At 58.0% G+C, this 26,134-nt stretch overlaps 3 protein-coding genes across 4 annotated transcripts in view; 1 reads left to right on the plus strand and 2 right to left on the minus strand.

Moving 5' to 3' along the window:
- The window catches only part of TRPC4AP (transient receptor potential cation channel subfamily C member 4 associated protein), a 73,319-nt gene extending 72,199 nt beyond the window's left edge, over window positions 1–1,120 (plus strand). For both annotated transcript variants that reach the window (XM_082643897.1, XM_082643896.1), the window contains exon 19: window positions 181–1,120. In XM_082643897.1, coding sequence (XP_082500023.1) covers window positions 181–318 — 138 coding nt within the window. In that variant the 3' untranslated portion in view covers window positions 319–1,120. The remainder of the gene's footprint in view (window positions 1–180) is intronic.
- A 65-nt stretch (window positions 1,121–1,185) lies between these two features.
- Window positions 1,186–18,703, minus strand: MYH7B (myosin heavy chain 7B; the record flags this gene model as incomplete). The annotated part of the gene is given in 36 exon segments (XM_082643895.1): window positions 1,186–1,350; window positions 1,426–1,563; window positions 2,017–2,112; window positions 2,195–2,299; window positions 2,391–2,561; window positions 2,646–2,771; window positions 2,847–3,243; window positions 3,690–3,805; window positions 3,904–4,028; window positions 4,153–4,502; window positions 4,628–4,824; window positions 4,915–5,033; window positions 5,121–5,247; window positions 5,908–6,297; window positions 6,375–6,465; window positions 6,783–6,928; window positions 7,015–7,191; window positions 7,851–8,093; window positions 9,050–9,305; window positions 10,112–10,248; window positions 10,350–10,473; window positions 12,599–12,716; window positions 12,918–13,005; window positions 13,430–13,506; window positions 13,587–13,719; window positions 13,812–13,991; window positions 15,116–15,286; window positions 15,470–15,619; window positions 15,711–15,829; window positions 16,130–16,268; window positions 16,382–16,485; window positions 17,154–17,252; window positions 18,302–18,365; window positions 18,500–18,631; window positions 18,634–18,682; window positions 18,684–18,703. Coding segments are annotated over 36 exon segments (5,286 nt in total). The 3' UTR covers window positions 1,186–1,338.
- Window positions 18,704–20,657: 1,954 nt separating this feature from the next.
- LOC309816424 (myosin-7B-like) lies at window positions 20,658–24,907 on the minus strand. The gene is made up of 6 exons (XM_082643898.1): window positions 24,805–24,907; window positions 23,429–23,535; window positions 23,121–23,264; window positions 22,457–22,613; window positions 22,138–22,165; window positions 20,658–21,085 (listed from the first exon to the last, which is right to left on the minus strand). Exons 1-6 carry the CDS (start codon window positions 24,893–24,895, stop codon window positions 20,890–20,892), a joined length of 723 nt encoding a protein of 240 aa, XP_082500024.1. The 5' UTR covers window positions 24,896–24,907; the 3' UTR covers window positions 20,658–20,889.
- Window positions 24,908–26,134: the final 1,227 nt, after the last annotated feature.

A 26,134-nucleotide genomic window follows, 5' to 3' on the forward strand; every position in this document is an offset into this window, starting at 1 on the left:
GGTGGGCGGGCTGCGGGCACACAGACCCAGGGCCCCTTGGAGGGGCGTCTGGGGTCCCTGGTCCCCGCCTGGACCCTGTGGCAGGCAGCTCTTTGTCCCCTTACGAAGGCCCTCCCCGCGGGGTGCTGGGCTTGACCCGTGTCCCCCAGGCGCCCGCTCAGCCCCTCTCTCTTTGCCCAGAGCTCCTGCATCAGCTTCTCATACTGGAAAGAGACCGTGTCCATCCTGTTGAACCCGGACCGCCAGTCACCCTCTGCCCTTGTCAGCTACATCGAGGAGCCCTACATGGACATAGACAGGGACTTCACCGAGGAGTGATCTTGGGCCAGGCCTCGGGAGGCTGCTGGGCCTGGGCCAGTGCGGGTGAGCGTGGGTACGTGTGCCTCACGCCCTGCCCTGTCCCGTCCTCCCCCGCCCCTCCGCCTCCCTGCTGCTCTCCGCCGGCCCCAGGTCTTCAGGTACAGGCTTGGTGGGAGGGAGCGTCTAGAAGCCCTTGGCCCCTGGGTCTGAGGGCCCCGGGTCATTGGGGAGTCTCAGTTCCCTCAAGATCTCTATGATGAGGACAGGGACACTGTGCCCACCCTTCCTTCAGAACCCTGGGGTCCCGGCCCACCCAGAGGTAAGGGGACTTTTAAAAATAGCTCTGTCTGAGCTCCTGCCCGGTCTCTTGGCTGTCAGTCCTGGGGTGGGGAGGGAGATATGGGCACCCTCCCCCAATCTGTGAGCCAAGTTTGCCCTGGCCTTTGGACCCAGGCAAAGGCTTCTGAGCCCTTGGGCAGGGGTGGGGGACACCAGAGAACGCTACCTTCCCCCAAGCCTGCCCATCTGTCCCTCCCTTCCTCCCTCCTTTGTTTTCCTTTAGCTCCTCTGGTTCTGTTTGCTCATTGGCCGCTGTGTTCATGGGTTCCCCCAGAAGTGGGAGGGGCCTTCTCTTTCCATCCCTTGGAGCACAGGGAGGCTGTGCCCCGGCCCCCCCCCGCTCCAGGGCAGCGTCTCCTGCCTGAGCCCACCCCGCGCAGGAGCCTGCCTGGGAGCATACCCTCGGCCCCTCCGTGTGTTGCCAATTTATTAACAACAAATAAACCAATTAAATGGAGACTATTAAAGAATTTATTTTAAATGACTGATGTGGACCTGACTTTTGTCCATGAGACCACGTGCTCCCCTCCCCTCCTGAACCCCAAAGAATGAGAAGGAACCCGGTAGGAGCTGCAGACGTGGCGTTTATTCAGGGTGTAGCAGAGCTTGGGGTGGCGAGGCTCCAGCAGGGGTGGATGAAGAGAGGATCAGTGTGGGGCAAACAGCAGGTGTCCCTCTTCAGAGCCCAGGGCTCAGGTGTCACTCCTTGTGCTAAGGGGAGAGGGGTGCCTGGGTGAGCTGCCCCCCACGCGGAGGGCAGGGTGGGTGCCTCACACCACTCCTCACCTTGGGGCCCAGGGTGTCCCGGGTCCGCGCCCGCAGCTTGTTGGCCTGGGTTTCCGCCATGTCTGCCCGCTCCTCCGCGTCATCCAGCTCGTGCTGGGCCTTGCGATACTTGGCCAGGTTAGTGTTGGCCTGCTGCTCCTGGGGGCACAGGCAGGCCTGCTCACCCTTTGGTCACTCAAAGGGTCAGCACCCCCAGAAGGGGCTGGCTTCTCCGGGTCCTCACCTCTGCACCACCACTGCCCGCGGCCCTCCTCCCCCCTTGCCAGTACCCACAGCAGGAAGGAGGGGGTGGAGCCACTCCTTCCAGAGGTGCCCGTGTGCCAGACCTGCCTGGCAGGGGAAGGCGCATGCGGTCCCTTCAGAGACAGAGCTAGGTCTCACGTCTTGCCGGAGCTGTTAGAAAGGTGTCTGTCTTCTTGCTGGGCAGTGGGATCACTGTCCCAACCTACACACAAAGCCAACACGGGGGAATCCACGGCCCAGCGATGGAGCAGGCCTGACCGGCTGCTGGCATCCCACCTGGCTGCGGAGCCTGGGGCCAGCTGAAGAAGTTGGGTGACCACAGGCATCCTCAGACCCCCGTGCACTCACCGCCTCTTCACACTGACGTTTGTAGCTCTTGACCTTGCTCTGCAGCTTGTCCACCAGGTCCTGCATGCGAGCCAGGTTCTTCCTGTCCTCCTCAGCCTGGGCAGGCAAAGGGGGTTCAGGTCTTGCCCGAACCAGGCCAGCTCCAGGGCTGCCCCCCCAGGTGGACCTGGTCACCCACCTGGTACGCGAGCTCCTTGACCCGGCGCTCGTGTTTCCGCACCCCCTTGAGGGCCTCGGCGTGCTGCTTCTGTTCTGCGTCGAGCTCGGCCTCCAGCCCCCGCACCTGCGAGCAGCCAGCCAGTGGGCCTGGTGCCCTCAGCCTGCCCTCGGGTGGCCCACCCTGCAGAGCAAGGGACTGGGAGGGCCGCACACACCTTGGCCTCCAGCTTCTGCACCTGCTTCTTCCCACCACGGAGGGCGGCTTGTTCTGCCTCCTCAAGCCGGGCCTGCAGCTCCCGCACCGTCTGCTCCAGAGTCTTCTTCATCCGTTCCAGGTGTGCAGTCGTGTCCTGCTCCTTTTGCAGCTCCTCTGCCATCATGGCTGCCTGTGCGGGAGGAGGTGGCGTGGTCGGGGGTGAAAGTCCCTTCGGGCTCTGCTCGGGGCCCCCACGGTCCCGGCCCAGCCTCACGTCAGTGATGGCCTTCTTGGCCTTCTCCTCGGCTTCCCGCCTTTCCTGGGCAGCCTCCTCTGCCTCCCCGCTCAGCTGGGCCAAATCCACCTCTAACTTCTTCTTCTGGCTCAGGAGGCCTGTGTTCTGAAGGAGGGGGCAGGGCTTTAGAGTCGGCCTTCAGGCCCCCGCCCCTTGCATCCCTGTGACCCCCGTCCTCACCTGCGAATGCAGGAGGCTGAGGCGCTCGGTGGCCTCCAGCAGCTCCTGTTCCGCTAGCCGTCGGCTGCGCTCGCCCTGCTCCAGGGCGGCCCGCAGCTCTTCCAGCTCCGCGGCCAGCAGGGCGGCCCGCCGCTCCAGGGCCTGTGCCTGCTCGTGGAGCTCGGCCGCCAGCCGCTGCTCCTCATCCCGCCCCGCCTGCTCCTCCTTGAGTTGGGCCTGCAGCAGCCGCGTGGCGGCCTGTGCCTCCGTGGCCTGGCGGGTGGCGTGGCCCAGCTGCAGCTCCAGGTCATTGAGGTCGCCCTCCATCTTCTTCTTGAGCCGCAGCGCCTCGTTGCGGGCCCGAGTCTCTGCATCCAAGGAGGCCTGCAGGGACTCCACTGCCCGCTGGTGGTTGCGCCTGTAGTTAGGAGGGATGAAAGGAAGGGTCGTGGCCTGCGAGGGACTTGCTTACAGACATGCAGGGAACACTGGAGACATGAAGCCAGTTGGGGAATAAATGACTGATCTCTCCCCGGTTTCAAGCCCCTTGTGTCTGCCTGCCTGTTGCCCATCAGAGCAATTTCACAGGCAAGAGTGAGGCCCCAGAGCAGACAGACAGGGACTGAACTCTGGCTCTACCCCCACTGTGTAACCTTGGGCAAGTCCTCTGGCCTCTCCGAGGTTCACCTCCAAACTGTGGACGATAGTCCCCACCTGACACGGTCGTGTGTATGGGGGCATAAGGTGTCTGTGCCAGTCCCCCGCACAGTGGGGCTCAGCCAACATCACCTGCCTTTCTGCTCTCAGGTGGTTGGGATGGGAGAGGCTGTCAGCCCGGGGAGGAGGGACAGCCCGGCCCCGCACCTCAGGTTAGTGCACTCCTCGTCTTTCTCCGCCAGTTTCCGGTCCACCTCAGCCTTGACCTGGGAAAGCTCCAGCTGGATCCGCAGAGTCTTGGTCTCCTCCAGCTCCAGGGTCCCCTGGGGGTGCAGAGCAGATAGTATGGTGGTGGGGCCGTGAGTGTGTGTTGAGAGGGGAGGCCAGGGAGCAGTGGGTCAGGGTCCACCCCGCCCCTGACCTCGGCCTCCTCCAGCGCGGCCTGGAGCTCACTCTTCTCCCCTTCCAGTGCCTTCTTGGCTTTCTCCAGCTCCTGGATGCTCTTCCCGCTGAGGCTGACCTGGTCTGTGAGGTCACTGATCTCCTCTGCAGAGTGGACGGGGCACTGAGGGGCCACCCCCACGGCTCATGCTCCAACCGCATCACCCGGTGTGACCCTGAGGGACTCCCAGTGACCCCAGAGCGGCTCTGACCCTGGGGTGGGTCATACCTTGCAGGTTCTTGTTCTCCCGCCTGAGCGTCTCCAGGGCCTCGAGAGCCTCCTCGTGGCTGTGCCGCAGCCGGAAGAGCTCCGTGCCCAGGCTGCGGGCCTCCCTCTGGGCTGCCTCCAGCTCCCGCTGCCCCTCCTCCTCCTGCCGCCGCCGCTCCTCCAGCGCCCGCTCCAAGTGCCGCTGCTTCTTGTCCAGCGCCGCGGCCGCTGAGGTCGCCCGCTCCAGCTCCAGGGTCACATCCTCTGACTCTGTCTGCAGCCGCAGCTTGGCCTTCTCCAGCGACGAGCACTTGGCATGAGCGGCCTCTACCCCCGCCTCTGCCTCCTGCAGCCGCAGTGCCAGCTTCTTTCTAGGCCACGGGAGCAGACAGGATCTGGATGCATAGCTGAGCCCTGCATCTCCCCTCACCCCTGACAGCTCAGAGGTGCAGGCGCCGTCCCTGTGTGGTGACGGCCTGGCCGGCAAGGCACTCACTTGGCCTCCTCCAGTTCCTCGGTCCTCTGGATGGCATCTGCCTCGTACTTGCTCCTCCACTGGGCCACCTCGGCGTTGGCCTTGGACAGCAGCCGCTGCAGCTCGGCCTGGGCTTCAGCCTCCTCCTCGTGCTGCTCCCGCAGGAGGTCACAGTCATGCCGCGAAGCCTGCACGGCATGGGCCAGCGCGCTCTTGGCCTGCAGAGAGCCCAGTGACCTCAGCATCGGGCCGGGCCAGTGGCCCTGTGCCCACACCGCCTGCTCTGTGGCAGCCAATGGCTTGCCCACCTTGCTCTCCTCCTCCAGCTGCCGCCGCAGTTCCTCCAGGCTCTGGGTGGCCAAGGCCTTCCCACGGCTCAGCTGGCTAATCAGAGACTCCTTCTCCTCCAGCAGGCGGCTCAGCTCCCCTGCAGGCCAAGGGGCGAGCCGGCAGGTCAGGTGGGTGAGGGGCAGCACCGAGCCCCACTGTGGCCCAGCCAAGCCCCCGGCCTCACCACTCTCGGCTTGTAGCCGCCCCCGCTGGGTGCTGGCATCTGCCAGTTGCCGCTGCAACTCCTCCACCTTGATCTTGGCCTCGCTCAGCTGATCCTCATAGGCCCGGCACAGCTTCTCTGCACTAGCCTGGGATCCGGGGTCAGGGATCAGAAAAAGTTTTTGACTCACAGGGCTGCCAGTCAGAGACGGGGACCCGGAGTCGGGAACTAGCAGGCTAGACACGTGCCCAGGAATCAAAGGGAGAACAGAACACCACGTTCAGGGTCCGAGATTCTATTGCTGGACTATGGCTTAAAAGATGAGTGTCAGAAGTGAGAGAGGGCTGTACTAGTCCCAAGGCCAGTGGGTCAAGGTGAGGTTAGGATACTAGAGTCTGAAGTCGGCCGGGGACACTGGTCAGAGGTCAGCTGTCAAGCTTAGGTGGTACAAAGGTCAGGGGTCAGGGTTGGGTGCTGGGATTCAGGACAGGAACAGAGTCAGGACAGGTATGAGGTCAGAATTCAGAGGTCAAGGACTGAGAAGTTGGAATTGGATGCTGGGTCAAAAATCCCCTGGAGTCAGGGCACAGAGTTTAGGGGATAGGGTTTGAGGTCAGGACTGGTGTGGGGTTCAGGCTGGGTGTCAGGTGAATCGGTCAGGGGTCCCGATCGGGTGCAGGGCCAGGACTAGTATGGAGTCAGATTGGCAGCGGGTGGTCAGGGGTCAGCTGCTGGAGTCAGAAGGGGTTCGGTCAGGATAGGCTGCTAGAGTCGGGTCAGAGGTTGGGATCAGGAAGGAGGCAGGCACCTTGCCGCGGGCCAGAGTCTCCACGCTGGCGCCCAGATCGTCCACCTCCATGCGGAGCTCGCTCTTCTCCTTTTCCAGCTTCTGCCGTGCCCGCTGCAGACTGTCCGCCTGCTCGCCCAGCTCGGCCGCGCTCTCCGCCTGCTTGCGCCGCAGCGCAGCCACTGTGGCCTCGTGCCGCAGGGCCGCCTCCTCCAGTTCCCGCCGCAGCCGCCCCAGCTCGGCCTCGTGCTTCCGGCAGCCCTCGCGCCGCCCCGCGGACGCGCCGCCCGCCTCCTCCAGCCGCTCGCTCAGCTCCGCCAGCTCCCGGGCTTCCTCTGCCCGCTGCTTCTCCACGCGGGCCCGGGCTGCCCGCTCGGCCTCCAGCTCCTCTTCCAGCGCCTCCGCCCGAGACTGGGGACGCGCAGGCGGCAGTGTCACCCCCAAGGGCCTCCGATCCGGGTCTCCACCCACCCCGTCCCCCCGCACACCTGCAGCTCCTTGATCTTCTTCTGCAGCTGGGCCCCAAGGAGCTGCTCGTCCTCCACTCGAAGGTTCAGCTGACTCAGCTCGGAGTCCTTTCTGGAGGTCACAGGGTGGGCATGAGCCGGCCCAGGGCCTAACTCCCATCCACCTGCCTGGGGCCCCTCCGTACCCGCCCCCAGCACACTCGCTGACTGAGGGACCTCGCCCGGAGCAGCCCTAAGTGACCTCATCCCTGTGTTCCCTCTCAAGCCCCGGCCCCAGATCCTGGCCCTTGGTGACCCCCTACACCCTAGGGTTCAACCTCTGCTGTGATGCAGAACTGACTAGAGTCCAGGGGGATGAGAAGCGGGGTGCAGGTTCAGGAAGCCCCCTGTGGCCAGGAGGTCAGGGCTGCGGGCCCCCCCAACGCCTACTTCTGGAGCTTCTCCTCCAGCTGCTGCTTGTCCTGGGCAGCATCCGTCACCGACTCCTGCGTCAGTTTCAGGTCACCCTCGAGCTTGCGTTTGGCCCGCTCTGTGTCCATGCGCAGCTTCTTCTCCTGCTCCAGGGAGCACTCCAGCTGTGGGCAGGACGGGGTGGATGGGCTCCGCACTGTCCCGGCTGTCCCGGCCCCACCGCACAGCCGCTGCCGTGGCCCCGACTTACGTCTTCCACCTGCTGCTCCAGGCGGGTCTTGGCCTTGGCCAGTGCGCTCACACGGTCCTCCTCAGCCTGCAGGTCGCCCAGGGCCTGCTGGTGGGCCTCCTGCAAGGCCTTCTTCTCCTTCGTCAGCCGGGCCACCGACTCGTCCAGCGCCAACATCTCCTCCGTCAGGTTCTTCACCTGTGTCAGGGCCAAGGTCACCACGGGGATGCCTCCCCCGCACTCTGGTCTGAGTGGCCGCCACACCATGTCACAGCAACCATCCCCTTCAAGCCAGGGAACCTTGGGCAAGTCACTTCATCCTGAGCCTCAACTTCTTCATCCTTAAGGGGTGATTATAGCGTCTTCCTCGAGGGATGAATGAGCAAATGCTCACAAAGCCCTGTGCACAGTGTCCGGCCCAGAGTGAGAGATCAACAGACACCAGCTATTTTGGGGATTCACAGGTGTTTAAGCAGCTGTTTCCTAGTCCTGCCTTCCTTGAGGAGCACCTGTGAGAACCTGAGTAAACGGCTTACCCTGCTGAGCCCCACTTTCCCCTCCTGTGTGAGGGAGTCAGTACCCCAAGTCTTTGAACCACCTGAGCTCTTGGGATGGTTCAATGAGGGAAGGCACCCGGGGGACATGGAGCTGGTGGATGACAATCACTAGCATTTGCTGAGTACCTACTACAGGCGAGGCCCAGTGGCGAGCGCCAGCACAGGCTAGTTACACACTGAATCCTCACCTGCCCTGATGAGGGAAGTGCTGCTATTAACAGCGGCATTTGACAGATGAGGAAATTGAGGCCCACAGAGAGGAAGACACCTGCCCAAGGCCACAGCCGGCCCGGTCCACACCTTATTCTCCGTGGCTTGCTTCTCCTTCTCGGCCTTGGCCAGCGTCAGCTCCAGGTCATCAATGTCCTTCTTGAGCTCTGTGCACTCATCTTCCAGCTTGCGCCGGCGGGCAGCCAGGTCAGCATTCACCTCCTCCTCATCCTCCAGCCGCTCGCTCAGCTCCTTCACCTTCGCCTCCAGCTGCACCTTGGACTTGATGAGCAAGTGGCAGCGCTCCTCGGCATCCGCCAGGTTTTCCTGCTCCTGGAGGGGGACACGGGGAATGGGGCAGGATCAAGGCAGCTCAGGGACACCAGGCCAGGCCCCGGAAAGCAAGTTCATTTGTCCGTGCAGAGGTTGGACACACGCTCATTTGGGCTCCGGGACCAAGGAATGCCGAAGACCTGCTCTTGGCCCTGAAGGCGTTCAAGTATGGTGGGATAAGGACTCAGGTAGAGGGATGGACGGGGCAGCAAGAGGGGAACGTTAGACAGGCTGGGGGCAACCCAGAGTAAGGCCCAAACAAGGGCTCTTGCAGGGAAGCCAACTGCCAGCTCTGCCCACACTGGGCTGAGGGGGTGGGGAGAGCCCTGCACGGCCACGGAGGGCTCAGGTTCTCTGCCATCACTGTTTCCTCACTACCTGGCTGCATAACGTCTCCTGCTCTAGCAGGTGAATCTGTGAGCACAGGCCTGTCTGTTCTCCCACCAATGTATCTCCAGAGCTTCCATGGGGCCTGACACTCAAAAGTATTTGCTGAAGGAAGGAATGGCTCTGTGGACTCGGGGAGGATCCAGACCCTTGATCTCTACCTTCTGGTTGTTACTGTTACCTGCTGCCTGGGTTCCCGTGGCCCTTAACCAGAGAAGGGAGCATGGGGCTGTCTCGGGGATGGAGAGGAGGGGAGAGTTGGGGAGATGGGGCTACGCTGTAGCTTTGCAGGAAGCCATGGGGGCACAAGGCGTGGGAGCATTAGGACACGTGCATAGACTGGGTGGGGAGGTTGGGAACATGGGAGGCTGCACACGGGCACAAGCCCATGAGCCTCCGGAATAAGAAGAAAGACCCGGGTGAGGCCTGAGCACCCAGAGCACGCCAGGTCCGCCCTGGCTGGGGATCTGGTTATGGTATTTTCTCGGAGCGGCCTGGGGTTCTCTGAGGGGGCTGGGGGCCAGGGGGCACCAAGTAGCAGAAAGAAGCCCTGCCCATCCCCTACTCACTGCCTGCAGCTGCAGGGCCAGGTCGTTCTTCTCCTGGGTGACGCTGACGTGCGTCTCCTCTAGCTCCTGGCGCTTGGCCTCGGCTGTGGCCAGTGCCCCTCGCAGCCCCCGCAGCTCCGCCCGCAGGGCCGCCAGCTCCTCCTCAGCCTGCGCCGAGCGTAGTAGTGGCTTCATCTTGAAAAAGAGCTTCATCCATGACCAGTTCTTGACGGCATTGAAGGCGCGGATGTTCCACTGGATGGTGAACAGGGCATCCCTGGGGAGGGGCAGCCACAGGTGGCCAGCAGGTTCAGTGCCGCCCCTTCATAGTGACAGCCCCGATGCTGTCCCTGGGCCCTGAGCAGGTGTCCCTGAGCACCTACCCTGGGCCGGACATTGCACTGAGCACTTTAGCGTGGGACCGCGTTAACCTTCCCAACAGCCTCTCAAGTAGGTCCTAATCCTCTGCTTTACAGGCGAGCTTGAGGGTGAGGCCCAAGGTCACACAGGTCTGCCTCCGGGGCGGGAGCTCAGGAGCCCTGAATGGCCCCTGCAAGTGTCCTGAAGACACCAGGGGCGGTTAAGCTACTGGGCTCTTATATAAGGTCAGACTGCCTGGGCTCACATCCCAGCCTCCCACCTCCCGCCACAAGCCAGCGGACAGGCTCCCTCTGCTCAGACACCCCCTTTAGTGAACAGACACGATCATGGCACCTACCTCTCAGGACTGTCCTGTACTTTAACCGAGATAACTTCAAATAAAGTATCTTGCCCAGGGCTTGGCACTTAAGAGTCTTGGGAAATACTAGATGCCCTTATTACTACTCCGGGCCACACTCTGGGATGGCCTGGAGTACAGGCAGTTTCTCTCACCCCAACTTCTGAGGTGAGGAAGTGGTAGCTGGGGGCTGCGGGGCACAAACCACAGCCTTGCCCCTTGGGAGGCACGCAGGGAGCCACACGGTGAAATCTGACCCACAGGACAGTATGACAGGGTTCAGAGAGTCTGGGTTCAGAGGGTTCTGCGAGCTGGGGGACAGTGGCTGTACCCCCGCATCCCCCCCACCCCCTTCCGACACCCACCTGCCTCCAAGCAGGCGCTGGTACTCGAGGCGCATGAGGCGGCCCCGGCTCCGTGCCTGCAGCAGTGTCAGGACCTTGGCCAGACGCTGGTCACGAAGCTCCTCCAAGACGCCTAGAAGCCCAGCCTTGAAGAACACCTGGGGTGTGGGCGGTAGGTGTAACCCTCAGTCGCCTGAGTGACCCCTGCAGTGTGACTGCCCACATCCGGTCCAGCGCCCTAATTCCCTTGTGCCCTGACCTTGGTATGGCCAAACTGGTACTGGGTGTGGTCGATGTCCAGTGATGCCAGCAGCTTCTCTGTGGCCTTCCTGCCGTCCATGAAGGTGTCGTCCGGGATGGCGCTGGGGTTCAGGATGCGGTACCTGGGGGAGCGGGGAAGGGCTGGAGAGGAGGGTGCTGGGCAGGGAGCCGATGACTGAAGAGGCTGGCCCCTCAGAGGCCATAGCAGAGGCTCCAGTGGGGCACCCTCTGAACAGGCTGGTGGGGGACGGCCTTGTGACACTGGAGGACTGGGCATACTCGGCTTTAAAAGCTTGGGTAGCATTTAGGGGCTTCCCTGGTGGCGCAGTGGTTGAGAATCTGCCTGCCAATGCGGGGGACACGGGTTCGAGCCCTGGTCTGGGAAGATCCCACATGCCGTGGAGCGGCTGGGCCCGTGAGCCACAACTACTGAGCCTGCGCGTCTGGAGCTTGTGCTCCGCAGCAAGAGAGGCTGCAACGGTGAGAGGCCCGCGCACCGTGATGAGGAGTGGCCCCTGCTCGCCGCAACTGGAGAAAGCCCTTGCACAGAAATGAAGACCCAACACAGCCATAAATAAATAAATAAATAAATAAATAAATAAAATTTTTTAAAAATTGGAAAAAAAAAAAGCTTGGGTAGCATTTAAATGCATTCAGTAGTTAAGTTCTTTAAGAGCCTGCAGCATTTGCAGAAGGCATACAGCACTTTTATAATTTTTTAGTTTATAATTTTTAATAATTTATCATTTTTCTCAGAAGGCCAAGAAAAGTAAAGAAAGTGATGTGTTACAGTGTATCACAAACTGAAGAAACATTTGGGAGAGAATTCTAACCAACAAGAGCGAGGGTTCTGGCACATCCACTTCTAAAGGGGGCACACTTGCGCATGTGTACAGGGCTGTGTGGGTCAGGCTGTCGCGACCACACTGTGAAGGCAAAACCCTAGAAACACAAAAAGGCCCCTTACTGAGGGACTGATGAACAACGTACGGTGCACTGGATTATGGGATATTTTGCTGCCGTAACAGAATGGATGCTGCCGTATGTGTCATTACATTTATCCAAAGCCCTAGAATGTACACCACCAAGAGTGAACTGTAATGGAAACTATGGGCTCTGGGTGAGTAGGATGTGTCAGTGTGCGCTCATCAGCTGTAACACATGTCCCGCTCTGGTGGGAGATGCTGATGACGGGGGAGGCTGTGCACGTGTGGGGGAAGGGGCTTATGGGAAATCTCTGTGCCTTCCCCTCAATTTTGCTATGAACCTGAAACTGCTCTAAAAAAAGAAAGTCTTAATTTTTTTTAAAAAAAGGATGATGATGCAGACTTATGTCTATTCATAAGGAACAATCTCCAAGACATATAGTTACAGGGAAAACCAAAGAGAACATGTGTGTGTGCACCCATGTGTACAATATTTGTATGGAAACACAAGTATAACGGTCAGCGTGGATGGCCCCAGTTACTTCTGAAGGGGGGGAGCTGTGCACGATCGCAGCCTGACAAAAATCAAACCTATAAAGGGAAGGCAGAGGGGCTAACACCACGGACTGAGCCCTCACTTGGTGCCAGCCATTACATAAAGTCTAGTCCATGTGAACCCTCATTCAACTCCCAAATCCACATCCAGCTCTGCCTGCCCCCCGACCCTTGAGCTCCAGACTAACAACTCCAATCTCCCCCTCAACTTTCCTATCTGCTGGAGACATTTCTTTTTTTTTCCGGCCATGCTGTGTGGCTTGTGGGATTTTAGTTCCCCGACTAGGGATCGAACGCCTGGGCGCTCAGCAGTGAGAGCGCGGAGTCCGAACCACTGCACCTACCAGGGAAATCCCTGCTGGAGACATTTCAAAGTTGACATGTTCAAAGTAGAGCTCAATCCACTCTCCTCCTACTTCCCCACAAAATTTTTAAAATCCTATCTTGGTTTCTCAGTACATCTACCACCAACTCCCCAGTTGCTCAGGCCAAACAACCAGAAGTCACCCTTGTCTTTTCTTTTTTTTTCTTATTCCACATCCAATTCATCAGTAGCAAGGCCCGTTGGCTGCACCTCCAATATTTACCCTGAGCCTGTTCACTTCTCCCCCAGCCCACTGCCCACCCCCAGGTCTCAGCTATCAGCATCTCCCACTGGGATACCTTCTGGCCCCCTCCCCAGTCCTCCTGCATCCTCCTCAGTGCCTTTCCACCCCCTCAGGCTGGAGCTGGGGAGGAGCCAGGGCTGGGGCAGGGAGACACCCACCGCTGCCGGAAGTCAGCGTAAGGCACCCTGTTGGGGAATCCTTGGCGGCAGATCCGGATCCCCTCCAGAACCCCATTGCAGCGCAGCTGGTGTAGCACCGAGAAGGCATCCGTGACCCCTGGGTGTGGTGGGGGTTAAAGGAAAAGATTAGAGGTCAATGGACACAACTTCATGCCCCAGAAAAGACGAGGAGTCCAGACACAGGCCTCACTTTGAGGCTGAGCAGGCCCTGTGGAGGGGGCAAGACCCAGCTTCCAGTCTGCCCTGTCCCCTCCCGCCAATGTGCCCCCATGCCACCAACCCACCCTGGGGTGACTACCTGGGGTCTTGTTCTCGTTGGGGACAATGCAACGGACAAAGTGGGGCTGTGTGGCCCGCAGGTTGGTCATCAGCTTGTTGAGGTTCTCCTGGGGGTGAGGAGAGGGGAGAAAGCACAAGAGGGCAGAGAAGCAGAATTGGAAACCGCAGTGGATGAGCCCCTTAAGGACTGCGCAGTAGGCGCCTAAGCGTGTCTCTGCAGTGCTGCCCTTTCACTCTGCTCCTTGTGACCCTTTGCCCTCTTCTGTTTGACTGGGTCCCCATTACCATCACCAAAGTCCTCACTCCCCCACCCAATCCCTGTGGCTCCGGCCCATCCCCCCCAAACCCTGCCCAGGCAGCATGGGGACGGGAAGCAGCACAGACTTGCTGTGATGTTCACGTGGAGAGGAATTAAACATCACTGCAAGTCTTAACGGCCGCCCGCCCAGGGTGCAGGGGACAGAGCAGGGAGCGGGGACGGGGTGGGGGCGGCAGGGTGAGGGCCTGCACGAGGCCTAGACTGGGCCTCACCTTGTGTAGCTGGGACACCGTCTGGAATGATGCTGCCTTCCTACGCTTCTCTTTCACCCCAGACTTGGGGGGCTCGGCTAGGAGAGACATGGGACCAGTCACTCCAAGGGACATCCCTCTGTGAGTCCCCTACAGAATCTCATCCCTCTGTACTCACTAGAGCAGGAGCCAGCATAGTTCTCGTAGAGAGTAGCCAAGAGCTTGTTCTGTGACTTTTGGAAGATGGGGACCACCGTCTCATTCAGTGGATCCTTGTTTTTTTCCAGCCAGCCCACGATGCTGTAAGGCACCTGCCAGAGACCCGACGGGGGCTGAACTGAGGTGGGGGAACCCGGAAGAGGGAGCAGAGGGGTCAAGAGCTGGGGTTTCAACAGGTACCTACCACGCCGGCATAGTGGACCACCTCAAAGTGGGCCTGGTATTTGCGCTTCTTGTCGGGCCGTGGCTGCTGGAAATTGGGTGACTTCCCTGCGTGGTTATCATAGAGCTTGGCCCGGAAGCTGGCATCTGAGGCCTTGGGGAACATACACTCCTCCTCCAGAATGGACAGGATGCCCAGTGGCTGGGGACAGGGCACAGCTTGAAGGGCCTCCGTCAAGCCAGCCCATCCAGGCTGGGCTGGATCCCCATTTCCTGGAGCCCCTCCCTTTGGGAACTTTCCCAGACCCTCCAACCTCAGCCATCTGCCCTGAGGGACAAAGAACTGACCTGCACCCAGGAGCCCTGTCTTCTAAGAAAGGAAGTTTGTGGTTTGGCTTCCAAGCCCTTTCTGCCCAACTTGCAGCTCTGAGTTGTTCTCTTTACTTATAAGAAGTGTGCAAACTCAAATCGGCATCTGTGGTCTCACACTCTCACACGTGGTACAGTCAAAAAAGGCAGTTGAGTTCAAATTCTGGCTTCCTCACTTAGTAGCTATGGGGCCCTTAGACCTCTCTAAGCCTCAGTTTCCTAACCTGCAAAATGGGGAAATGAATACTTTCATTGCTGTTATAACAGCAAAAGCTGTCAACCCCCTAAATGTCCACTAGTAGGAGATTACAGAAATGCATGAAAATCATCTGCTGCATGAGCTACTGTGCCTTCTTCAACAAAGCACCATGCTCAAAATACACTCTCAGAGAAAAGGTAGGATGAGAAATGCGTCTGTGTTCATAAGAGAAAAGAGATGCCCAGGATAAAGGACTGGGAGGAAACAGGTTGTGGTAGGATTAGGGGACACATCTTTTCTCCTTTATTTCTGATTTTTCCATTTTTCTTTGATTTTTCTTTCTTTCTAGTCTTTGTACAATAGGGAAATATATGTAATGTTTTACAGACAAATAAACAAACACACCCTACCCTGCCCTGTAGTTCCCGACAGTTTTGAGGGTCCAAAGAAACTGTGGCTGTAACAGTGCTGGGATGCACGCTCACACACACACACTGCTCACCAACACACAATCACACTCAATCTCCAATACACCTAGTCACACACATGCACACATTTCCATTCATATACACGTTACACACACACGTGCACACATTTCCATTCACATACACGTTACACACGTGCACAGCCACGCTCACACATGCACAGACACATGCAGGCTTGCACACGCTCGCTCACACACAAGTGCACATTCATTCCTGCTCACCCACTGCACCCATGCCTTCCCTTCCTTTCAGTGACCTGGCCCTGGGCCTCACCTTCTCGATGAGGTCAATGCAGGGCTGCAGGTCCAGGCCGAAGTCGATGAAGACCCAGTCGATGCCCTCCCGCTTGTACTCCTCCTGCTCGAGCACAAACATGTGCTGGTTGAAGAACTGCTGCAGCTTCTCGTTGGTGAAGTTGATACACAGCTGTTCAAAGCTGTTAAACTATAGTGGGAGGCGCCCAGCTCAGCAGGCCTCCTTGTAGGGGGACAAGGAGACCCACAGAGAACAGGCAAGTGTGGGAGCTCCCCCCGCCTCCAGGCAGACACCCAGGGCTCCTGTCCCCACCCACCATGGTCCTCTACCCCAGAGAGAACAGAGCCTGGGTGGGGGTGGGCCTGCCCTCACCTCAAAGATCTCAAAACCGGCGATGTCCAGGACGCCAATGAAGAACTGACGGGGCAACTTGGTGTCCAGCGTCTGGTTGATCCGTGACACCAGCCACCGGAACAGCCGGTCGTAGGTGGCCTTGGCCAGAGCCCCCACGGCAAACACCACCTGGAGGCGCGGGGAGGCTGCTCTGGGACCTGGCAAGGAGGGGACCCTGCCCCAGCTGCCCCCAGGTGGGCCCCGCCCTCCAGCCACTCACCTGCTCCACGCTCTGACCCTTGGTCACATACTCGTTCCCCACACGCACTCGGGGGTGCAGAAGGCCTTTGAGGAGGTCTCCACCGCTGACCCCCATCAGGTAGGCAGCCTTGTCAGCACCTGGCAGGGCACATGGGTGAGATGAGGGGGAGGAGGCCAAGAACACGGCTATGTGGGAGCTCTACCGGCCTCGACTTAGGGTTATGAGAGGGAGGTTGGAAGAGGTCAAGTTCAGGGTCAGCAAACTGTACAGCTCAGGAGGGTGAGGGTCTGGACTTGAGAAGTCAGGGTTTACAATCAGGGCCAGGTTAAGACTGAGGTCAAAGGCTGTGGACAAGGCTTAGGGTTAATGGTCATGGACTGGATGCTGGGATCAGGGTCAAAGGATGACCAGGTCAGGCCAGGGCCAGGGCCCCTCACTCTCGGTGCCGTCGGCCTCGGCCTGCTCCTCCCGAGGCTTCTGCTTGAATTTCATGTTGCCGAAGTGCAGGAGGGCCCCCACGATCTTGTAGCAGGCACACTTCTCATCCGCGCTGAAGCCCAGGATGTCCATGGCATGCTGGGGGTGGGGTGTGGAAGGCTCAGAGAAGTCTGGGCTCCTCCAGGGTTCAGCCGAGCGGAGGGCACTGGACCTGCTCCCCCAGGTTTCCTCCCCTCCCACCACAGACATACGTCAGTGGCCATGAGTTCCTCCCCGTCATTCACGCGGTCCACAGTGATGACACCCTGGCTGCAGAAGTGGTAGTCATAGGGGTTCATAGACAGAAGCAGCATGTCTGGGGGACACGGGGCGGAGAAGGGCAGGTCGGCTGTGTTCACCCAGCTCTCCTCCGTCTCCCCATCCCAGCGTGGTGGATCCTGGGAGCCAGCCTGGCAGGAGAGTGTAGGGCCCTCCCGAGACTGTAGCTTGCGTTTCTCTCCTCGACTCCCACACCCATGGCTTCTCTTTCTTTACGGTTCTAAGAAATGAGCCTCGGTCCCTATGTCTCACTCATCTTCTGACCATTGCGCAAGCCACGCCTATGGCCCAGACCCTGTGCTGGGTGCTGCGGCCCAGCGAGGACCAGATTCTGCCCTTGAGGGGCTTGCAAGAGAGGGGAGCTGGGCCTAGACAGAGCCATCGCTCCCCACTGGTGCTAGGTGGGGCCTCTCTAGTCTCAGGACAGCAGGAGAGACAACCTTGCCAGGGCAATGGTGCTAAGGGGCCCATTTCCTAGCACGAGGAGGAGAGAGCTCAGCAAGAACTGGAAGTCCCAGGAAGGGGGTGGGTGGATAGAAGGGGCTCTGGGTCTCCAGGAAAGAAGGGATGTCACAGACCCCAGAAGAGTGGGGGACCAGGTAGCCCAGGGCCTGATCTGACGGGGGCCGGGACAGGGCTGGGCAGCCCAACTGCCACCCAGACCTGTGGGCTCTGATTCCCACCCCATCTGCTGCTGGCCCTCACCCTGCAGCTCTGGCTTCTTCCCCGAGAGGATCTGGTAGTAGACGTGGTAGCTTCGCTCACCGGGCAGCTGGAAGATCACCCTTGACTTCTCCAGGAGATCTGGGGAAAAGGGAGGTGCTGGCCTAGTTTCATGAGTGGGTCACCCCACTATGGCTGAGGGGCAGGGAGGAGGTGTAAGCAAGGGGCAGGGCTGTGTGTAGAGGTGCCGTGTCTGCACGCATGCCAGCATGTGCTGAAGGGTGCCTCTCCATCAGCACACGCGTCACGGTGTGGGAATGCGTACGTTTGTACGTCTGTGTGTCTCCGTGTGTGGGTATATGAACGTAGCTGTCTGTGTATGGGTCTTGGTTTGTCTATTCTTTCATCTGTGCTTTCATGCCACCATCCACGGACCACACTCCTTTCCTCCAGAGCACTGCCGGTGTGTCAGCGTGCCCACTGAGCAGAGCCTCTGTGTGTTTGCGCATGGGTCGGTCGGGGCATGAATTATGACGTTCCCGCCTATCACCACCTGCCCATGCTTATCCATCAGGATCTGGCCATGCACCCCAAGATGGGGAGCAGTCAGCGTGGGGGCCCCTCTATGCATGCAGCCTGGGCACCTGGTGTTTTTGCAGCAGGTCTGGGTCAGGCGGGATGGGCAATGACCCCAGAGAGGCATTGGGGGAGGCTTCCAGGAAGGATGGAGACTCGAGGTGTAGAGATGAGGCCAGGGCAGGAGGGGCACAGGCCTGCCCTATCGAGGGCCAGAGAAAAGACTGGGATGGTGGGTGAGGGGAAGGGCCCAGTCACAAGGAGCCTGACTGGCCAAATAAAGATTTGGGTCTCCATCTTAAGGTGATGGGATCTGGAAAAGGTTTTTAAGCAGGAATGCGATGTGGTCAGATTAGTCTCTAAGAAAAGATCACTCTGGCTGAAAGGAGATCCAGCGGAAGAATGGAGAATGGAAGACCACATGGGGGCTGGGGGAATGTTCCAGGTGAGAGGTGAGGTGGCCTGAGCTGGGCTGTGGCCGGGGGATGAAGAGAAGCACCTGGGACAGGTGGGAGCCCCAAGGACTTGATGACAGACACTCAGTCTGAGCGGAAAGACTCAGGCCTGGACCTGTTTCCCCATCCTCACCCTCTCCCACCCTCTCCTAGACTCACAGCTGTCAATATCCGCGGATGCCAGCTTCCCAGAGGGACCAAAATGAATGCGGATGAACTTGCCCTGTGGGCACAAAAGCAGCCTCAGTTGGGTGCCCAGCCAGCGCTGCCCTATTCGTCCAAGGCTCCCACCACCTTGTGTCTCCCCGCGACAGACCGGGCTCCACCCACACCCGGCTCTCCCACTGCGGCACTCACGAAGCGGGACGAGTTGTCATTCCGCAGGGTCTTGGCATTGCCAAAAGCCTCCATGGCAGGGTTAGCCTCAATGATTTGATCCTCGAGGGTGCCCTGGTGGTGGCGGGCCAAGGACTCTGTCAAGCCCGTGGTCCCGGGGTCTCGGCCCAGCCCAGACAACCTCTGGTTGGGAAGGGGAGGGGAGGGGGGTCCCCAAGACCTCATAATTGTTGCCTGCCCCACTCACACCAGCCCCATACCTACCCTGGTCTTCGTGGCCAGAAACTGCCGGGAGGAGAAGAAAGACAACGTTAGAGGCTGTGAGGTGTCACCAGGCGGGAGTGGGCAGCGGGTGGCTAGCGGGACAGTGAACGTTAGTCACCCAAATGTGTAACCCCCAACCCCTCATGCCCGACCCTCCAGGGACTGTTAGAAGGAGAAATGCTAGAAAGTGGAGCAAACACGGCCCTAGTCAGGGGCTTGAGGCAGGGGCTGCGTCTGGGGGTCTCCTATTCACAGCCCCCCCAAGCCCTGTCTCTGGCCTCCTCCCTATCCCTTCATTTCCCATGCCCCAGGAAGTGACCCTGCCCCAAGCCCTAGAGGTTCCTGACTACAGTCTACTCCCCTTTAGAGCCCAGCTCAAATGCCCCTTCCTGTAGGAAGGCTTCCCTGATGCTCTGAGGCTGGAAGAGACCTCTTCCTGCCCAAACCTTCTGACCCCTCCCCTCCCTCTGTGACTGCTCTTCTTCACACTACTCCTTTGTATTGTGGTGAGGTGCATTTTCATTGTACAGTTGTACACCGACTATTATTCAAGATAGCCCTGTCGGGTGCATATTATTAGCCCTAATTTGCAAGTGAGGAAACTACGACTCAGAGCAAGAAAGTGATCCGCTCCAGATGGCACAGTAAGTCAGGGGCAGAGCAGACACTGAGCCCAGGCATCCTGCTTTCCACGATGCCCGAAGCCACCTGTATGTCTCATCTAGAGGGACTTACTGAATGGAGGGGATCCTCCCCCCTTGCTCTCCTAGCCTCACCCTTGTCTTCCCTCCTTTTCCCTTTCTTTCTCTTCCCTACCCTGGATCCCAGCAGCCTGGGAAAAAAGGGAGAAAAAGGAAGGAATAGATTCTGGAGTGACAGGTGCCATGCCACCTGTCCCATGCCAGGGGACTGTGGTTATTCACTCACCTCCAGGGAGCCCAAGACTTAAAAATCCCCCTGAGGTATTGCTGGGGAGACAGAGGCAGGAGAGAACTGGCAGGAGCCCCTCCCCCGAGCTCCACCCCACACATTCAAGTCCAGGGTTTTTGAACAGGGCTCTCTTTGGAGATGTGGTCAATTTGGGGGCCGAGGGGAGGGAGGTTGATAAGGCTCTTAAGCTCCAGCACCCGTGGCCCCTGCAGGGCAGCCTTTCTCTCTACCTCCCCTGCCTGACAGCTTCCCCCAACCCCAATTCCACAATGCAGGGCTCCTTTCTGCCCAGGTGCCCCCTACCCCCGCCCCTCCCAGCTGCATCCCTGCCAGCTCCCTGCCCTCCATTCCTGTTCCTGGACCAAGACCCGACTTTCTGTAGCATCCTCAGAGACACTCTGGGAGTTGGGAAAATGGGGTGGGGGGGAGGGAGGAAAAAAACAAAACAATAAAAACAACCACCACCACACCAAAAAAACAAAACTGAAATAAAAAGAAAAAACAAGAAAATCAACTGGGAAGATAGGAAGAGGCAAAAAGAAAAAGTGAAAGAAAAAAACTTTAAATGGAAAAAAGAAAAGAAAAAGAAGAAAGAAAAATGTCCCATAATAAATGCAAGGCTCAACAGGACCAGGAGTAGGGGCTGTGCAGGAGGAGGACTTGGGTTTCTGGAGAGAAAAGGCAGCCCATTTTGGGGTAGGGGAGCACACAGAGCTCTGAACAGCTGGCCCTGGGACTAGGAATGAAAGTTGTACCTCGAAAACAAAAGCAAAACAAAAAACTGGTTCCCCCATTGTTTCAGAAAATTTCAAAAACCATAAAGAAATCATGGGGTGCAAAACTGCCCCTTAACCTTGGCTGTTGGGAATGCCAAGTGCCCTTGGCTCTGGCTGAACCTGCTTGTTTGATTGACAGCAGGTAACTGTGTCTTTGGTGCATGAAAACCAAGAAAACAATTACTTCTTGGTAAAAGCAGCCTACCTGGTAAACTCTTTCAAAATATGAAGGTCATGATGAAAGGGAAAAAATACATAAAATGCTTAGGAATAGCAATGTGGTCCCACCTGCTGTGTTCTAGATGGGAACAGTGAGGCAAGCCTGGAACTACGTCATACAATGTGACAGAGAATGGCCACAGCCTCGCTGGTCGAGCCTTGCTCAGGCCAGAGTCTGCCACCAGGGTGGGAGGCTCAGGCAGGGCTGGAGGCTCTGGGGAATCAACTTTTTAAAAAGAAAAAAAGAAGAACAAAAAAAGGAGAAGAAAGAAAAGAAAAACAGAAGCAGCAGGGAGCAGCGCCCGCGTGGGCAAGTCTTACGGCCTTCTTGCCCAGCCCGTCTCCCAGGGCAGCGACGATGGCAAAGTACTGAATGACCCGCTTGGTGTTAACCGTCTTACCGGCCCCCGACTCTCCCCTTGGACGACACAAACATGAGTCACCAATGTCCATCTGGCTACTCTAATTCATCCCATCCCCCAACACCCTACCCCTCAAGCAGGGCCCCTCTGCCCTCCCCACACCCAGCTCCCAACTCAGGACCCACACCCCAACTCAAAACTCCTGAGATAAATTAGCCCTCAGAATTGTTTACAAAACAAGCCAACATAGACCATCCCAGTGAGATGAGAAAACACAGTATGATGCCGCTGTTTACTGAACACTAACTTACTGCCAGACACTGGGCCAAGTGCTTTACCTATATTGGCTCATTTAAGCCTCAGAAACCTGTAAGGCAGGCACCATTATCATCCGCTTTTGATAGATAAGGAAATGCGGCTCAGAGAAGTTATGTAGCTGTTTCTGCTGTGTGCCAGGTACAGACATTAACTCACTGACTCCTATAGCTCTGTGTGGTAGGTAAGTAGGATTGTTCTGTCTTTTCTGATGAGACTCAGAGGCCCAAGCACACCAGCAGGAAGTGGACCCGTGAGAACTTGAATACAGGTCTTTCTGGTTTCAAAGGCCTTGATCTTCACCAGCAGGCTGCACACACACACACACACACACACACACACACACGAATGATGTCCATATTGGCTTGGCTGGATATAAACTTGGTATGTAAGAATTCTACCACTTACCAGTGAAAGCAAACAAAGGATTAGAAATAAGATTCAGAAATAAGGAGATGGTAAGAAGGAGGAAAGGGGTCTCCCCGCTCCCCTTGAGCGAGAACCAGAACTCCCAAAAGATCAAGGTGGGAGAAGATTCCAGGCCCTAGGGACAGAGGGTATCAGGGCTGGTGATCAGTCTGGTACCCCCTTCCTGCTCACCACCCATAACACATCTGTCTAGAATAGGGGGCAGAGAAAATGCTCTAATTTAGTTTCACCTGGGACAGACTCCAGGCGGTAAAACCCTTGCCCTTAGCACTTTGTATTCAACCTTGGGAAATGATTTTAGTTCCACTCTCTTCCTGCCAGATGGCCAGCATTTCCCACCCCATCCCCAGAGCCCCACACTCACGTGATCAGCATGGACTGGTTCTCTCGGTCTGGAAGAAAGGGGAGGAGATAGAGAAGTTAGCCAAAGTGAGGGACCAGCCACAGGTGGAACACCTTGGGTATCCTTGGGGCTGGGGCAGCCCCTCCACCACCCAGGGCCAGAAACGGGAAGGGCCAGGTGGGACCTTCAGACTGCAGGCCAGCTCCCACTCAGAGAGCCAGAAGGATTATGCTAGAGTGTCCAGCAGCATCAAAAGGAGGGCAGTGCAAGTGGAGGGAAGGGGGTCCTGGAGCCGGGGGAGGGGCCTCGGGTGGGGGAGAGGAGTCAAGGCGGCCCTTACTGCGCAGCATATCATTGTAGGCGTTATCTGCCACCGCATATATGTGGGGCGGGGCCTCCGAGCGGCGCTTTCCCTTGTAAGCGGCTACCACGGAGGCTGTATAGATCGGGAGCCATTTGTAGGGGTTGATGGTGACACAGAAGAGGCCCGAGTATGTCTGAGGAGAGAGTGTATAGATAGGTTGTTGGAGGCCAAGGTTCCATCCCCAGGCTCTAGCCCTCGCAAAACTGTGACCCTTGCAAAATCCCCCAAGGAGCTGCTTAAGGTGCGATGCCACACCCTCTGTGGCCGCCCTAGCCCCGCCCTAGCTCTTACTCCTGCCCACAGCCCGTGGCCCCTTCACAGCCCCGTTGCCCAGCCTCTGTGCTGCTGCAGCTCCGCCCCTACACTGCCGTAGCCGAACCTCCAGCCCTACCTCGAGCCCCGCCCCAGCCAGTGGCCCCGCCTCCACAGGCCCATGACATCACCCTACCCTGCCTCTAGCCCTGCTCCCCAACTGCACACAGCCCCGCCCCCCACTGCACACATCCCGGCCCCTTCCCCCCCGTTTTGTCCCCACCAAGCTGTGCCTCTTGCCCTAGCCCCGCCCCTGCTACTATGGCCCCGCCCCCACCACACACACAGCCCCATCCCACCCGTGGCCCCTCCCCGGCCCATGGCTCACATAGATCATCCAGTGAGCATAACGCTGGCGCAGGTTGTGCAGCACGGATGCCTCGTTGAGGTGCGTCATCATGGCCATGTCCTCCAGCAAGTCGAAGCGGGGCGGGTTCATGGGCTGCAGTTCAGCTTCACGAACCGTCAGCACCTGCCAGGAAGGCCGTATGGTGGGGTGACAGGTGGGCAGGAACAAACTGACCTCAGCCTCTCACTCCTGTACGCTCCCAAACCCCCTTTCACCCAGAGCACACTGGACAGGAGCTACACCCGGGAAGGTGGAGGAGCTAATTCCGGGAAAAGGGGGAGCCAAACCTTCTGGTCTTTGGTCTCCACGTTGACTCTGCCCCCAGTAGCCTCGGATTTGACCTCAGCCTCCACGTAAGCATCCTGTTCATCAGGTACCCAGACCCGCTTCTTCCCTGGGTTTTGGGGAGAGCATGGGGGTTTTGAGAAAGGCTGACGCACATCCAGGGGTTGGGGACCCAGCTGGGGTTCCCAAATCGTGTCTGCAGAGCTGTGCCCCTCCTAGGAGCCCCTCTGTCAGGATGCAGGAGTACCCAGAAAAGATCCTTCCAAACAGAGACTCCTGGAAGGGCAGAGCTGGGAGGGTCCCTAGAGATCTCCTCAAAGGATTCCCTGACTGAGGTTACAGTCCCTCACAGCCCTGGATTACACACTTGGGTTCAGATTCCTGCTTCTGTTGTATTTGCCCTGTGACCTCAGGAGAATCCCTCATTCTCTATGGGCCTGTCCCTCAAAGGTAAAACATTATGGGCATGTCCTCAGTTCCCATAAGGAGCAGCCCTCAATATCAGGCACTTAATTCTCAGTGGGTTCTGCCTCCCCCATTTCACTGAAGACTCAAACCTGGGTCTTGTAGGTCTGTCTTATGCTCCTTCCTGCCTGGCCAGCTGGCCCCAGAGCTCCAGGGAGCCCATATTTCATGGTAGTTAAAGGCACAGACTCAGGTATTCTGCCACTTACTAGTCAAGTGCCTTAGTCAGGACCAGCTCCATAACTTGCAGGCCCCAGTGTTAAAATGCAGATCCTCTTGTTAAGAAATTATTTACAGTTTCGAGATGGTGATAGCAGAGTGTTAAATCGAGCATGAGGCCCCTCTGAGGGTGGTGCCCTCTGTGGCTGCAGAGGTTGCACACCCACGAAGCTGGCCCTGGCCCTGGTCTCCATCTCCCCAGGTTGTTGATATGATGCATGGAAAGTCATCTGCTCTGGGCCTGGCACACAATAAGCACTTGATACACATTGCCTATTGTTATTATTGTCCTATGAGCAAACCGGGTCATAAATAGTATCCTTTATTCCTGTCCCTGATAAACAGAGGCTTTGGCTCTATGGAAAGCACTAAAAATAACTCCAGCACAGGTTTTATGGACATGTGGAGGCAGCCTGCACACATACCAATCACTCTCATCTCAGAAGCTTCAGGCTCCAGCCACAGACGGCAGCCCCAGGAGGCGGGTGATACGGTCCCATTTTACAGAGGAGCAAACCGAGGCTTGCTCACAGACATACAGTGATATACACAGGCTCCCTGGGATTTAATCATCAGGGCTAAAGCTGTCAGGCCAGAGTGCTCCTTCAGACCCGAGCTGAGTCCCCCCACCCCACTCCTGGTCTGAGTCCATAAGGGCTTCTCTGTAGCTGTGCCACACTCTGCCCTCACTTACCATCCCACAGGACAGGGTACACCTTCATCTGCTCCTGGTAGCCCTGGCGGAGGTAGCGGGCAGACTCCCCAAGTTCACTCACATCCATCATGGTAGTGGCACTGAGAGGTGGAGGATGAGATCTTAGAGGTTCAAGGCAGTCCAAGGCAGCAGGCACTGGAAGATGGCAGTGACAGGGGAACTGAGGGACCAGGGGCCCCAAACTGGGGCATGATCGAACAACCCACAAGACCTAACAGTAGGTGATTCCGTGGGGCTCCCCACTTCAGCCTCCCTGGTGAGCCCCCAACACACACACACACACACACACACACACACACTCACTCTCTCCCTCTCTCTCTCTCTCTCTCTCTCAAACACCAGAGCATCCTCTCCCACAGAAATGGAGAGACTTGTGCCAGCCCACAGGCACCCTCACCCATCAGCCTGTCTGCCCTCCCTTGGGCTCCAACTCCAGCCCTGATCACCCACCTCAGCACCACGGTGAGGGCTGGGAGCTGGGCTACCCCTTTTATTGCCGCTGTCAAGGTCAGCGGAGGAGAGCTATGTCAGCAATCTCCACGTGTCACAGCCCCCCCGGCCTGGCCACAGGACACAAAAGGCAAATTCCCTTTTATCTCCACCAGCACGGCCCCTGGGCTATTTTTACCTCCCATTGTCGGGGATCACAAAGGCAGATAGAGACACTCACTCCACTCAGAGGTTGAGATTCAGACCGACAGGGGCAGGGACAAGGCAGTGAGAGATTTGGGAAGACTGAGGTGCTGGGAGAGAGAAACTGAGTCACAGGGAGTCTGATACACCCAGAAAAAGGTCCACACCCCCAGAAGTGGAGAGCAAGGAGACTCAGGCAGGGCGACCACAAAATGCACTCTGGGACTATTTGGTCCAACCCTCTTTACACATCCAGAGAAACTGAGGCCCAGGGAAAGGAAAGCGCTAGCCAAACCTCACAGATAAACAGTGGCAGAGACCGAGTCAAAAAGAGAAGCAGAGACACTAAGGCATCGCTCTTCAAGCGCCTGGATACTGTCTCTTCCCCACTCCCCCTCACCTCTATCCCCAGTTCTCTGAGGTCCCCTGGGGAAATTACACAAGAAGAAAACCAGACCTAGGACCATAGGCATAAAGGAATAATTTGGCTGAAGAGGAAGCAAATTGAGGAAATTTAGACGAATCAGGAGCCCCCTTCATAATGACATTTAAGATTCACAGGAAGCCAAGTTCCCACTCTTAGCCCCCTCCTGCACCCTACTCATATCAGGGGTTCGGGGTGCTGGCACTCAATCTGCCTTCAGAATGTGTCAGGGCACTTCCAGGCTCTCCTTTT

This window comes from Mesoplodon mirus (genome assembly GCF_964341445.2).
Source record: "Mesoplodon mirus genome assembly, chromosome: 15".
In the NCBI taxonomy this organism is placed as follows: Eukaryota; Metazoa; Chordata; class Mammalia; order Artiodactyla; family Ziphiidae; genus Mesoplodon; species Mesoplodon mirus.